This window comes from Balaenoptera ricei, chromosome 1 (genome assembly GCF_028023285.1).
Source record: "Balaenoptera ricei isolate mBalRic1 chromosome 1, mBalRic1.hap2, whole genome shotgun sequence".
Lineage (NCBI taxonomy): Eukaryota > Metazoa > Chordata > Mammalia > Artiodactyla > Balaenopteridae > Balaenoptera > Balaenoptera ricei.
In genome coordinates, this window is record NC_082639.1 from 101,094,290 (window position 1) to 101,109,948 (window position 15,659).

The following is a 15,659-nucleotide window of genomic DNA, read 5'->3' on the forward strand; positions in this document are numbered from 1 at the left end:
GTTTTGCCTCCGACTGGCAGCAAAGTGGAGAGGAGTTGGGACTTTTGGTTTCCTCCAGGACGCTATCTGGGTGGGGAATCCTTTAAAACTTTTGGAGGGAACTGGCTGCAGGATTTGGCGGGGAGAAAGTTACTGGTTTCCCACCTCGGCTTTACTCTCCTAACCTTCCACCTTCTTCCGTTAAACTTCTCTCCCTTTGCACTTCCTTGCTGTACCCCCACCATTCTTCGTTCTCGGCGCCCTGAGGATCTTTGCACTAGGTGCAGTTCTTTCACGGATTCTGGAAGTGGGCGCTAGTCTCCAGTTAAAATTGCGAACCTTTAGACTGCGTAACAAAATGAACCTGATCTCGCCCCCAGGGCGAAATAACTGCCCGCTAATCCCATCTTTTAAAAAGACTGTGATTTCGCCTTCAGGGCGTGTGTAAAATCCAATCATTTTGCCTTTAGAACTTACGGTAATAGAATAGTTTCTCATTGCCTCCGACCACTCCTGCTACTGCTGGTGCCCAGTCTCTGGTCCCTGGCTTCCAGTTCCCTTTGACTAAGCAGGGAAAAACCAAATAAGGTAGTCGAACTATATACCGTGCCCGGTGTGCAAATCTAGACCCCGACTTTGCCAAGAGCCTGGAAATGTTGGCCACGGTAATTAAGCTTGGTTAGTCTAGGATCGATTATCTTTTACCTACCATTAGATAAATGTGTTAGCTATAGATTTAAGTGAAGTAAAATATCTTTACAGCTTAAGCAATTTTATTTCAAATTCTCCAGGAGATCCATGGAATTTTTTGTGTTTGTTTATTCATTAAAAGATCTGTAAACATTTTATACAAATTTTCAGCGATTATTTTACAAACGTGTCCAGAATTTGTAATACTTTACAAACAAAAAAAATAAAACAAACTGAAGAAAAGGAAGCAGCTTCAGATCGCAGGGATTAAGACTCCCATCCCTGAAGAAAAGCTCTCCTCACAGAGGGATGTCTGGGATCCACCACAGTAACACCTTATACCCCCATTTTATAAACACTCAATTCCCAATTACTAATTGTTCCCTCAGGGTGGGAGTGTCAGAGGAGACCAAATGGGGAAATGTCTGGTAAAAGCCCCACTGAGGTAAGCTGCTTAATAAACTTTTTTTTTTTTTTAAACATAGGCTTAGTTCTATTTTCTGGACCCACATCTATAGGAATTGTATTATACAGCACCCGTCTTAAATGGTGTCTGCTTCAGATCCATTCACACACACCTGAGTGGGTTGTAACGACAATACTGCACAAGTTAATAAGTTGTATCATAACACAACTTATAATGCTTTAAGTTTGAATAAATAGTTTTTATGCCAGTTAAAGCCATCAGCAGGAGTTGAAGAAAACAAACTGACACTTGCTGTAACATTTATCAATTAGCATTACACCAATGCTGACAAATTCCTCTTTCAAACCACTACTACTACTTTAGATATTAAGGGTTGGAGTGATTATGTGGTGTGTGCCCAGGAAATGTCCATATTCTGAGTCCAATTTAACTAGAGCAAAAAGTCCAACATTTCTAGAGGAACCAAAAAAAGACTCATCTAGACACCTATAGTTTGAAGTCCCTTATTCTCAGAGCTGCAAGTTGACTCTGGTACACTTCAGCTTAAAAAACAAAAACAAAAACAAAAAAAAAGCTTTTTCAATAGCTATAGTCCCACAGAGTTCAAATTTCCATCTGTAGGAATAACCAACTTTCTATGTGTTCATAAACTAATAGTCCTGGCTTCAGTTTAAAGTTATTTAAACTCTCTGAATTCCATTTTCCTCATTAGTAAAATGCAGATGCAAATATCTCATAAAGTTGATTTAAAGACTAAACAAGATGACATACATGTACCATTCATGGCACATGGTGGACACTAAAAAGGAAGGTAGTTCTCATGCCCTTAAAGGACATTTTCCTGTTAGGTATATATTTTTTTCTTTTCTTGTTTTTGGCCATGCCACGTGGCATGTGGAATCTGCATGGGGGATTTTAGTTCTTGGACCAGGGATCAAACCCATGCCCCCTGCAGTGGAAGCGTGGAGTCTTAACCACTGGACTGCCAGGGAAGTCCCCCATTAGCTATAATTCCCCAAAGTTTAATGTTGACATGCGTGGGACAAGCTACCCAAGTGCCACACAATGTGGAGGAGGAGCTATAAAATGTCTATTTTTATAAGATACTCAATAACAGTGGTAATACATAGGGCTTCCATGTAAGTGAGATTCCCCTAGACAGAGCATTAGACCAAAAAAAAAAAAAAAAAGATGAGTATAGTCCTTAGCTCAAACAGCCCACAGGTTTAAAGCTGCCATGGTATTTCAGTGATGAGAATTATGTGTGAAGGGCTAGTCCTCTACTTCTATCATGCCTCCGTAGTACCTTAAATGCAGCACTTTTCTCATTGTGCTCATCTTTGAGCTGTTTTTAAAATGCAACACCACCTCTTTCTTGTAAAAGACAAGTGCCTTCATAGACTAAGCTCAAAACACAAAGAATGAGCTCAAGAATCAAAAAGAAAGGCCACTTAAAAAAAATCTGGAGGCAGAGTAAAGGGAGCATTGGTTCCAGACTACTCCCAACAATTCTCCAGTGATTACTACAGCAGCAACAGGAGAATCCTCCTCCGAGAACCTGGCCCGCTCTGTAACCTTTCAACTTTCAAGATTTTGTAGAATACTTCAGGGCATCTTGACTCTTGGAAAAATAGTTTCTTTGTCACTTTCTGTTCTATTTAGGATGGAGGCTGTCAATCAAAGATTTCATTTCTTCTGCAGAAATTTCATTTTACTTCCTAAAGGAAAAAAAGTAGAGTGAACTCTCATTAGTTCATTTTTATTTATTATACATTATTTGAGGCAAGGGATTAAACTTAGTCATTCAGAACAGCCCAGAAGTAAGCTGCCATCTCAAGCTATCAGTTGATGTGTTTAACCACCAAAAAAAACCCAAACCAAACCAAACCAAACACACACACACACAAAATCCCCACATTTCTAATTGTAGAGGTAGAAGAGAACTGAGACATCATCTAATCCCATGGTTTTCAAACCTGACTGTAGGTTAAAATCAGCTGTCCTGCTCCCCAGAGATTTCGTGGAGTCTGGTGTGGGGTGGGGGGTGGATTTTCTTTTTGTTTTTTCTTTTTCTTGCTGCACCACACAGCTTGCAGGACCTTAGTTCCCTGACCAGGGATTGAACCCGTGCCCCTGCATTGGAAGCGTGAAGTCCTAACCACTGGACGGCCAGGAAATTCACTGGATTTTCATTTAAGTTCCCCAGAGATTATAATATTGTAATCAGAGCTGAGAACCACTGATCTAATCCAACACCACGGTATAAAGATGAAATAACAGCCCTAGGCATAATTTGTCCATGGTCTCTCAGCTACTTAGGGGCTAATTTTAATTAGGGGGGCATATATTTCAAAGATCAATATAAATACCATAGAATACAGGTTCTTCATTGTTTGGGGCTACCACACCACTGTTCTCCTACATCATACTGGATAATTAAAAGTTAACTATAATTGAAAAATCATAAACAACTGTGTTTCCTTATGAAGAGTAAAATTAGAGACTTGCAGGAAATCCTCTTTTGCCTCAGATGCCCTCTGAACCAGGTATTTTTAACCTGAAGTGTATGGATGGGCTTCAAGGGGGTCCATTAACACCCTAAAATTATATGCATAATTTGTTTGTATGCTCCAAGTATATTTTTCTGGGAAAAGGTGAAGATTTTAATAAGATTCTTCCAGGGATGTGGCCTAGAAAAGATTAATAATCATGATATGCAAAATTCTTATATCATGAGGGAGCTTCATCTGAGGAAAACAGCCCCATGGACGACTCTGATGGAGAATGCTAACCTCTGAGAAAGAGTTTTGTCTTTCTCCAAAACACTTTGGAAATAGGGTCATGGTTTCTGGTCACCCTCCTTGAGGTTATATTGTTGATGTGATTATAAAGCTTTTGTGATGAGGCATGCTTACCGCAAAAGTTTTTTTTTTTTTTAACTATGTTTATCTAACAGGAAAACACAGCAACTTACCAAGACTCCGCAAAATTCTATTCACTCCACTGGGCTCAGACTCAGGAATTGTTTCCAAATACTGGAGGGCCCGGACCTCAAACAAACCTACAAGAAAAACTCATGTTGGTGAAACTGCCATACATTCAAGACTGAAAATCAATTGAATAAAACTCTGTACTCACTACCAATGTACTTCCGTAGCTAAAACAATATCACAAAATAAATGTTTCCCATAATAAACAACTCATAGTGAGCCCTTGTAGCTTTATGCTATTTTTTGTTTATATTATTTTCAAATCTTTCAAGTACTCACTAAATACAGAGGGAGAACTTTATGATGAAACTGACCTTTCACCCCACTTTTCCGAAGCTCTCGGTCCTGGATGAATCCTGCAAACATCTGAGTTTCCATGAAGAGATCCAGGAAGTGGCGTACACTTCGGGAGGTGTGGGATTTACGGAATGGCTCCCTTTGGAATACACGCTCCCCATGCTCAGTGACAGTCATGCTCAAAGAATAATGTCCCACCAGTTCAACAAAAAACCTGACAAATGCTTCAGACACCAGAGAGTTGAGTGTCACATCTTCTGCTAAATGAACGAAAAAAGAAAGAAGGGGGGGAAAATCCCCTAAGTTTTGTGTTTATAGGGACACTGGCTCCAGTTATAAAAGTGACGCCTAGGGGATCACAGATTAAAGGACAGAGAATAAATGTAGGAATCCTCATTCTTAGCTTTCTTGTACTCTTCATGACCTGAAAAAAAGCAAATGGCTTATATCCTTACCTTCATGTTCTTCCCATGCATACTGTGGTCTGCACATCTGTGATTTCACTGTAACGGCTCTTTCAAAGGCCACCAGTGAGAACCAGCCAAATTTAATCTCCTTTTCTATTTTTATCCTCCTTTAAACTCTGTGCTGCATTTGTGCTGACCTCCTCCTCATTCCTCTTGTCTCCCACAACTTTATGTTCTCCTGATTTCCTGATCCCTCTCCTGCCTTTATGACCAAACATTTGTTTTGCTCTTGCCTCTTCTTCTTCTTCCTAGGCATGGTCTTTGGACCCCTTCTCTTCAACATTCCTTTCCTTAAAGAGCTAACTGGTATAGAGAGAGAGAGCTGGCTTTCTTTGTCAATAATTCTCAACCTCAGATCTCCAGTCCTGATATTTCACCAAAATTCACTTTCTACATTTTCAGGCTACCTATAGGTGATCATCATTTGGCTGTCCCATTAGCACTTACATTCCATTTGTCTAAAAGTCACCATCTAGGGAATTCCCTGGAGGTCCAGTGGTTAGGACTCTGTGCTCTCACTGCTGAGGGCATGGGTTTGATCCCTGGTCAAGGAACTAAGATGTTGCAAGCTGCACGGCACAGCCAAAAAAAAAAAAAAAAAAAAAAAAAAAAGTCACCATCTCAGGTCCTTTTGGGAAATTGGTAGACTACAAATCAAAAAAACAATACATGCCAAAAACCAAATTCATTATATTTCTCCACCAAATCAGTTTCTCTCTCAACTTTCTCATTTCATATTGCATCATGATTATTCCATAATAAATAATAATGTCTTGAGTGCTTTTACAAATTTTAAAATAATTCAGTGAGGTAAGTCTATTATTTCCCTTTTACAGCTGAGGAAACTGAGGCTCAAATCAAAGACATTCTCCAGGGTCACCTCATCCAGTACCGTGGAGAAGCTGCAGCACTCCCAAGTCAAGTGATTCTTAACCACTATAATACAGCACAATGTGTTGCCTTCCAGGTTCCAGGCTCAAACCTCAGGTTCAACTAAGACTCCTCCTTTTCCTCCCATATCAAAATAGTATTCTTTTCCTCACAATGTCTCTTGCTCTTTCCCATGGGCTGACTGGGAATCTGGGACCCAGGTTTAATCAGACTTCTACCATGAAGCAGCTGTATAATAGTGGGCAACTTGCTTTACCTCTCATGGCTTCTCTTTCCATATCTGTATAATGAGGTGGCTGATTAGGCAATTTCTGAGCTCTCTTCCGACATTACATTTTTATTCTTTTTTTTTTTTTTCATTTTTATTATTTGGCTGCGTCAGGTCTTAGCTGCAGCGCGTGGGCTTTTCTCTAGTTCTGGCACGTGGGCTTAGTTGCCCCATAGCATGTGGGATTTTAGTTCCCCAATCAGGGATCGAACTCATGTCCCCGGCATTGGAAAGCAGAATCTTAACCACTGGACCACCAGGGAAGTCCCTACATTTTTATTCTAATCTAGATTTTTGTTATATTTTGTTCAACAGACTTCCTTCTCATCTCTTTCTTTCTGCAGCTGAGACTCCATCACTGCTTTATCGTTAACGCTTTTGCCCCACTCTCCCATCGCCTCCAGTTACTGTCCCATCTCTCCTCCAGTTCGCAGCAAAAAATTTCTTGGAAGAGTTGTTTATACCTGTTGTACCTACTTTCTTACACCTAATTCCCTTTCTTTAAAAAATTATGTTTTTCTATAACTTATCTTCCATTCTTTGTTTCTGTTTTAATGAATAACTTTATAGATTCTTGTAACATGTATGAATATTTCATAAGATCAGCAGTGAGATGACCACACAAGTGCCCACCACAAAGCTTAGAATAGAACATCATGTGTATCTCTGAAGTTCCCTGTGTGATGCCCTCTCAGTGGTGTTCTTCCCCTACTTTCCGATAGAGGGTGACCATTATTTGTAATTTTGTGAATATCATTTGCTTTACATTACAGTCTTACCATACACATCCAACACCAACAACATATTGTTAGGTTTTGTATGTCTTTGAACATTATATAAAACATTATATTCTTCTGCAACTTACTGTTTAATTCAACGTGGTTTTTCAAAACTATTTATTTATTTATTTATTTGGCTGTGCTGGGTCTTAGTTGTGGCACGCCGGATCTTTGAAATGTGTGTTTTTAAGCTTCTTTTTTTTTTTAATGCTATATTCTCCTGTCAGTGGACATTTAGGTTGTTTCAGTTTTTGCTATCACATACAATACCACTATAAAAATTATGTACTTGTTTCCTAGTTATCATGTGCAAGAGTTTCTCTGTGTATGTATCTAAAATGGAATTGTTGGGTTGCAGGATATGTACACCTTTAACATTACTAGATGATGCCAAATTGTTTTTCCACAGGGGTTGAAGTAATTAACACATTCTCATCAACACCTGATACTGTCAGACTTTTAAATTTTTGCCAATATGGTGGGTATAAAATGGTATCTCACTGTGGTTTTAATTTACATTTCCCTGATTTTGATGGGGTTGTGTACCTTTTCATGTATTTATTGGCCTTTCATGTTTCCTCCTCTATGAAATGACTGTTCATATCTTTCCCCCATTTTCCTCTTGGGTTGTTCATCTTTTTACTTTTAAATTGTAGGAATTTTTAAAACTAAATTCTAGATACTATTTCTTTGTTAGTTATATTTGTTGAAAATGCCTTCATCTAGTTTATAGCTTGTTTTTTATTTCTTTTCCATGGTGTCCCCTGATGAACAGAAATTTTTAAAATTTAGCATAGTCAAATTAATCAATCTTATCCTTTATAGTTTGTGCTCTTTGTGCCACATTTAAGAAATCCATTACTGTCCCCAAACATAAAATATTTTCTTCTACTATTTTCTAAACATTTAAATTTATTTATTTAGGCTGTGCCAGGTCTTAGCTGCGGCATGCAGGATCTTTCTTGAGGCATGTTTAGTTGTGGCATGCGGACTTCTTCGTTGCAGCATGTGAACCCTTAGTTGTGGCATCTGTGATCTAGTTCCCTGACCAGGGATGGAACCCAGGCCCCTGCATTGGGAGCACAGAGTCTTAGGCACTGGGCCACCAGAGAAGTCTCTAAACATTTTTAATGTTTTACTTTTAACATTTAAGTCTTTAATTCATCCGAATTAATCCTGTGTATAACATGAAGTATAGATCCATATCCCTTTCTTTTCATATGGAAAACCAGTTGCCCTAGAATTGTTTACTGAATGGTTCATTCTTCTCCCACTGATATTCAATGCTGGTGCTGACTGACACAAATCAAGTTTCCTTATGCATGCGCATTCTCTATTCTTTCCATTTTTATTGCTCTATTTGTTTATTTCTGTACCCAAACCAAACGATCTTAATTACTATGACTTTATAATTAATCTTGATGTTCTGTAGCGCAAGCCCTTCAATCTTCTTCTTTTTCAGGAGTGTCTTAGCTATTCTTGACCCTTTGTACTTCTATTAAAATTTTACTGAAAGCTGAATGTCATTGGAATTCTCTCTTGAACCTTCCCCAACCTTGCTTTCCTCCCACCATTTCGCTGAATCTGCTGCTACCAAGGTCTCCAGAGCCCTTCCCCATTGTCAAGTCCACTGGTCAATTCTCAGTGTTCATATTACGGGACCTCTTTGCAGCATTAAACATAACTGTTGGGGGAGGGGGGAGGAATTGGGAGAATGGGGTTGACATATATACACTATTGATACCATGTATAAAACAGATAACTGATGAGAACCTACTGTATAGCACAGGAAACTACTCAGTGCTCTGTGGTGACATAAATGAGAAGGAAATCCAAAAAAGAGGGGCTATATGTATACATATAGCTGATTCACTTTGCTGTACTATACAAACTAACACAATATTGTAAAGCAACTATACTCCAATAAAAATTAAAACAAAAATAAAAACAAAAAAACATAACTGTTTACTCTTTCCTTCAATGGAATACTTTCTTCACTCAGTTTCTACAATATCACATACTCCTGGTTTTTCACCTACTTCACTAGCTGCTCCTCTTAGTCCCCTTTGCTGGATCCTTCTCCTCTTCCCAACTACCAAAAGTTGAAATCTAAGCACATCATTCCCAACCAGGGCTCAATCCTTAAATCTTTTTAATTTTCTCTCTATACTTACTCTATTGGGCTATCTCATCTGGTCCCACAGCTTTAAAATAGCAACTTTTAAATGTATGTCTCTAGCCCAAATCTTTCCTCTGAATCTCAAATTCATGTATATAAATGCCTACTTGATTATCTCCAGCTGAAAGTCTGCCAGGTATTGGATGTCCAATAGGTATCTCAAACTTAATATTAAAAACTGAACTTTTAGTTACTCCTCTAAACCTGCCCCTTCTCTAATGTTCCCCATTGGTAAACAGCCTTAGTGTTCTCACCTGTAGAATGGGGATTAAATCATAACACCTGCTTCATAAAGATATTATAAGGATGAAATAAGATGTATGCTAAGTGCTTAAAAAAATGCCTGGCACAGGGTAAGCCACCCAGAAAATATCATTCATCCTTTTATTCAACAAATACTTATTGAATACCTATTTACTGAATGCTGTTTAAAGTACTAGAAATAGAAAACAAATAGACGGTCACTGCTCTCATGGAACTTACATTTTAGCACATCAGATGGTGATGAAAGCCATGGAGAAAAATAAGGTCAGGGAGGAGGATAGGAAGTGCTAAGGGAACAGGAACAATTTTAAACAGGACAGTCAGAAAAGGCCTCACTAAGAAAGTGACATTTGAGCATGGCCTGCAAGAACAAAGAGCAGGAGCCATGTGGATATCTAGGGGAAGAGCATTCCATACATGGAACTGAGCAAGTGCAAAAGTCCTGAAATAGAAGGGGACTTGGCACATCTGAGGGCGAGCAAGAAAGCTGACTATAAGCTTATGAAGGCACAGGCAATCTCATACTACTATTGCATATGCTTTGGCAGGGTGCTGGGCATTTGGTATTTACTGCCTTGACCTTAAATCCTCAGACCACTTGTCTCATACCTTGTAAAAACTTCTGCTCCTGAGCCAAAATTTCATTTCGTTCTTCCAAAATTTGTATCAGGGCAGCTTGGAGTTTAGGTGGTAGAATTTCATCTTCATCAGATACCTTAAGGAAAGAAATTGAGATTTTCATGAGCTTTGAGAGAGAAAGTCTCAAACATGCCCTATTTAAGTCCCTCAAGTTCCACAGGCGGCTTTGTATATATTTTGGCTGAAGAGTCAGTCTCAAGCTTCCTTCCCTACATTGAGCAGAATCCACAAAACTTATGGTGTATACATCTTCATTACATTTAAGAAAAACAAATAATATGCCTTATAAAATTTTCTGGCACTTTCCCACAAAATGTTTCTCATCTCCAAGTCTTATGCTATATTACAAAGATCATCCCGAAATAAATGGTGTTTCACATGTGATGAGCTGACTGATTCTGAAAAAAGACAGTCTTGGGAAACATTCTTTTCACCCTGCTCTCAGTGCTCACAAACCTATATACAGGTTACATACAGAGGGCTGCTCTAAGGCTTTACTAACTCTCCTCTCCACTTCACTATCCAGAATAAGTGACCACTTCCTTTCTGCCCCTTCTGTATCTTGTATAAGTTTCTATTACACCATTTCTAAAACTTTATGGCTATGTCTGCTCCCTCTCCCCTCCCCTTTAAACTATAAGGCCTGAGGGATCAAACTGAGTATCTTACTCATCTTTAGTTTCTGACTGGCTAACAGAATATCTAAAAATAATTGGTGCTGAATGCTTGTTAAATTTAATTAAATTAGAGACCTATACTTCAACCCATAAGACTTGAAGGGAGGGTTACCTCTTTTGAGAATGACATTTAATCTGTTTCCTCCTTCCCTAAATTGGGACAGTCAGCTATGAACCCAAACCAAATTTTTCAGGTCAATCTTGTATGATTGGCCACAGTGTCAAGTCAAGTATGTGTAGGAACTATAAGTCTTGCCTGAGTCACCTTCTCTAAGTACTTTCACATATTTTCTGGCCAATTATACCTAAACATTATGTAATCACCTCCTTTGTCACTCACCTCCTGTAAGAACTTGTCTGCACAGAGATCAACTATCAGCACCTATGGAATAAAGGAGCCAGACAAGTTAAACCAGAGACATTCACAGAGAAATACATTAGACACTGCTAGATCAGGAAGAGTGTTTTGATTCTTTCATGCAAATGGGAATAGTTTTAAATAAACTTAAAGGTTTGTTTGTTTTGTTTTCTTTCTTTTTTTAAAAATTGAAGTATAATTGACTTAAATATTATATTAGTTTCAGGTGTATAAAGTGAGTCAATATTATTATACACTAACTTAAAGTTTTAGCCCATTTAAAAGTTAACTCATCAACACAAGTAAAAAGAATTTCAAGTTAAAAAAAAAAAATGATGGCAGCACACCTAGAGATTAAAAGAGACTAAAAAAACCACACCAACCAAATGTACTGCATGGACTTTATTTGGAACTTAATTCAAACTATTAAAAATTTATGAAATAATTAGAGAGCTGAATAATGAATTTTTCTGATATTGAGGAACTGTTATTAAATTTTTTAGGTGTGATAATGGTATTGTGATTATGTTAAAAATGACCTTATAGAAATTCATATTGCAATATTTAGAATTATGAAATTATGTCAGGATATACTTCAAAATATTATGGGAGAGAGGTAGAAGTATGATTGGCCAAAACTTTGTAAGTATTTAAGGAGGGTGATTGGATTTATTTTACTCTTTTGTTTACTTTTACATATGTTTAAAATTTTCCATTATAACAAGTTAAAAAAATAGGTTAATACGAAAATCAGAAGTGTTTCTATACACTAACAATGAAGTGTCTGAAAAATAAATTAAGAAAACAACCCCATTTTCAATTGCACCAAAAAGAATAAAATACCTAGGAATAAATTTAAACAAGGAGGTAAAAGATATCTGTGCTGAAAACTATAAGACACTGATGAGAGAAACTGAACAATACACAGATAAATGTAAAGATATTCCATGCTCATGGACTGGAAGAATTAATATTGTTAAAATGTCTAAATTACCCAAAGCAATCTACAGAGTCAATGCAATCCCTATCAAAATTCCAATGGCAATTTTCACAGAAAGAGAACAAACAATTGTAAAATTTCCATGGAACTACAAAAGACTCCAAATAGCCAAAGTGATCTTGAGAAAGAAGAATAAAGGTAGAGACCATCATACTTCCTGATTTCAAACTATATTACAAAGCTATAGTAATCAAAACAATATGATACTGGCATAAAACAGACACGTGGCTCAATGGAACAGAATAGAGGGTCCATAAATAAACCCCACACATAGTCAATTAACTTTTTTCTTATTAATTTTTTTTAATTAATTAATTTATTTGGTTGCACTGGGTCTTAGTTGCATCACATGGGATCTTTAGTTGTGGCATGAGGGATCTAGTTCCCTGACAGGGGTCGAACCCAGGCCCTCTGCATTGGGAGCGCACAGTCTTCACCACTGGACCACCAGGGAAGTCCTAGTCAATTAACTGATGACAAAGGAGCCAAGAATATAAAATGGGGAAAGGACAATCTCTTCAATAAATGGTGTTGGGAAAATCAGATAGCTGCATGCCAAAAAATAAAATTGGATCCCTATCTTACACCATACACAAAAATCAACTCAAAATGGATTAATGACTTAAACATAAGACCTGAAATCATAAAACTCCTAGAAGAAAACACAGGAGGTAGCATCTTTACATTGGTTTTGGCAATGATTTTTTGGATTTGACACCAAAAGCAAAGGCAACAAAAGCAAAAATAAGCAAGTGGGATTACATCAAACTAAAAAGCTTCTGCACAGCAAAGGAAACCATCAATAAAATATAAAGGAAACATAAAGAATGGGAGAAAACATTTGCAAATCATATATTGGATAAGGGGTTACTACCCAAAATATAAAGAACTCATACAACTCAATAGCAAAAAACCCCCAAACAATCCAATTAAAAAATAGGCAGAGGAACTGAATAGACGTTATTCCAAAGAAGACATACAAATGACTAACAAGCACATGAAAAGGTATTCCACATCAGGGAAATGCAAATCAAAACCACAATGAGATATCATCACCTGTTAGAATGGCTAGCAACAAAAGACAAAAGATAACAAATACTGACAAGAATGTGGAGAAAAGGGAACTACTGTGCACTCTTTATGGGAATGTAAATTGGTTCAGCCACTATGGAAACAGTAAAGAGTTTCGTCAAAAAATTAAAAATAGAACCAGCACACGATTCAGCAATTCCACTTCTGGGCATGTAACCAAAGGAAATAAGATCACTATTTTGAAGAAACAGCTGCACCCCCGTGTTCACTGCAGCATTACTTACAACAGACATGACATGGAAACAACCTAAATGTCCATTAACAGATGACTAGATAAAGATGTGGTATGTGTGTATACACACACACACACACACACACACAATGGAATATTATTCAGCCATAAAAAGAAGGAAATCCTGCCATTGGTGACAACATGGATGCTAAGTGAAATAAGTCAGGCAGAGAAAGACAGATACCACTTACATGTGGAATCTAAAACAACTGAATTCACAGATACAGAGAACAGATTGGTGGTTGCCAGAGGTGGGGGTGGGGGATGGATGAAATGGGTGAAGGGGGTCAAAAGGCAAAAATTTCCAGTTATAAGATACATAAGTTCTGGATATGTAATGTACAGCATGGTGACTACAGTTAATAATATTATACTGTATATTTGAAAGTTGCTAAGAGTCTATCTTAAAAGTTCTCATAACAAGAAAAAAAATTTTCTAACTATGTGAGGTGATGGATATTAACTAAACTTACTGTGTAATCATTTTGAAATATATGCATATATCATATAATATCATTATGCTGTACATCTCAAACTAATACAATGTTATATGTCAATCATATCTCAATAAAACTGGGGGAGAAAAAAAGGTTAACCCATCAGTGTAATAGAGAAGAAGAGCTATTTCAGTAAGTGGTACTGGGATAGTTGGCTATCCATATGAAAAAAATGAAACGACCCCTACCTCCTTTTTTTGTTTTTTTGGCCATACTGTGTGGCTTGTAGGATCTTAGTTCCCTGACCAGGGATTGAACCCACGCCCTCAGCAGGGAAAGCAGGGAGTCCTAACCACTGGACTGCCAGGGAACTCCCCCTACCTCTTATTATGTAAAAAAAAAATCAAGCCCCCAACTTCAGGAACAAAAATTAAAGGCATAATAACAAAGCTTCCAAGAGATAATATAGGAGGCTATGTCCATCAAGTTAATATAAAGAAAAACTTAAGCAGTTCACACACACACACACACACACACACACACACACACATAAAAACACTAACCATAAAAAAAATTGATAACTCTGACCACATTAAAATTAAGAACATCTCTGTATTTAAAAAACACCATTTTGGAGAATGAAAAGGCAAGCTACAAAGGAGCTCGTACCCAGAGCTATAAAAGAAGCTATAAAAAGGCTTCTTGTAAGAAGCTATAAAAAGGCTTCTTACAAATCAGTGAGGGTAAACAATTCAGTATAAGGATATAGCCTATGAATTTTACAAAAGATGACATTCAAATGGCCAATAAACATATAGAAAGATGCTCACCCTCAACCATAATCAAGGAATGCCAATTAAACCACAATGAGAGTACAACTACATACCCATCAGATAGGCTAAATTACACAAACTGATGACAACAAGGGCTGACAAGGATGTGGAGAAACAGGAACTCTCATACAGTGCTGGAGGAAGTTTAACTTGGCATAGCTACTTTGGAAAAGCTTGACTTTACCTACTAAAGTTGAAGGTATGTTTACTCTATGGTCCAGCAATTCCATTTTCAAGTATATGTCCATAAAACTGCATGCACATATGTACCAAGGGTCATGAACAAGAATATTCATAGCAGCATTATTAATAATAACTCCAAACTGGAAACAACTCAGATGTCAATCAACTGTAGAATGGATAAGAAAATTGTGGTACATTCACACAATGGAATACTATACACAATTAGAATAATCAAACTACTGTTGTTAAACCCATAAACATGGATGAATCTTAAAGACATAATGTTGGGGACTTCCCCGGTGGCGCAGTGGTTAAGAATCCGCCTGTCAATGCAGGGAACACGGGTTCGAGCTCTGGTCAGGGAAGATCCCACATGCCACGGAGCAACTAAGCCCATGTCCCGCAACTACTGAGCCTGCGCTCTAGAGCCCATGAGCCACAACTACTGAGCCCACATGCCACAACTACTGAAGCCCGCTTGCCTAGAGCCCATGCTCCACAACAAGAGAAGCCACTGCAATGAGAAGCCCGCACACCACAACAAAAAGTAGCCCCGCTTGCCGCAACTAGAGAAAGCCCACACAGAGCAACGAAGACCCAATGCAGCCAAAAAAAAAAAAAAAAAGACATAATGTTGCTCCAAAGAAGCCAGACTGAAAAAAGAAAAGAAAGAAAGAAAGAAAGAAAAAAAAATACTGTATGAGTTCATTTATTTCAAGCTTAAAACCACTGAATTATATTGTTTAGGTATACATGCCTAGAACGTTAAAGTATAAACAAAACAAGAAAATGAGCACCATGAAAGTCAAGATAATGGTTACCTTTTGCAAGGGGTGGGGAAGGGAACAGTGATTAGAAGAAAGCATGATGGGGGACTTCCCTGGCGGTCCAGTGGTTAAGACTCCGTGCTTCGAATGCTGGAGGTGCGGGTTTGATCCCTGGTGGGGGAACTAAGATCCCACATGACATGCGGCATG

The 15,659-nt window shown here is 37.9% G+C and overlaps 1 protein-coding gene across 2 annotated transcripts in view; it reads right to left on the reverse strand.

The window, feature by feature from the left end:
* Positions 1–780: 780 nt before the first annotated feature.
* Positions 781–15,659, reverse strand: part of DENND2C (DENN domain containing 2C) — a 95,177-nt gene continuing 80,298 nt past the window's right edge. The window contains exons 15-19 of one of the 2 annotated variants that reach the window (XM_059928507.1): positions 10,888–10,929; positions 9,841–9,946; positions 4,401–4,640; positions 4,071–4,157; positions 781–2,814 (exon numbers count right to left, since the gene is read on the reverse strand). In XM_059928507.1, the coding sequence (XP_059784490.1) occupies positions 2,783–2,814; positions 4,071–4,157; positions 4,401–4,640; positions 9,841–9,946; positions 10,888–10,929 (507 nt within the window). In that variant the 3' untranslated portion in view covers positions 781–2,782. Of the gene's footprint in view, positions 2,815–4,070; positions 4,158–4,400; positions 4,644–9,840; positions 9,947–10,887; positions 10,930–15,659 lie in introns of both variants that reach the window. The other variant, XM_059928497.1, reaches the window with a different exon arrangement.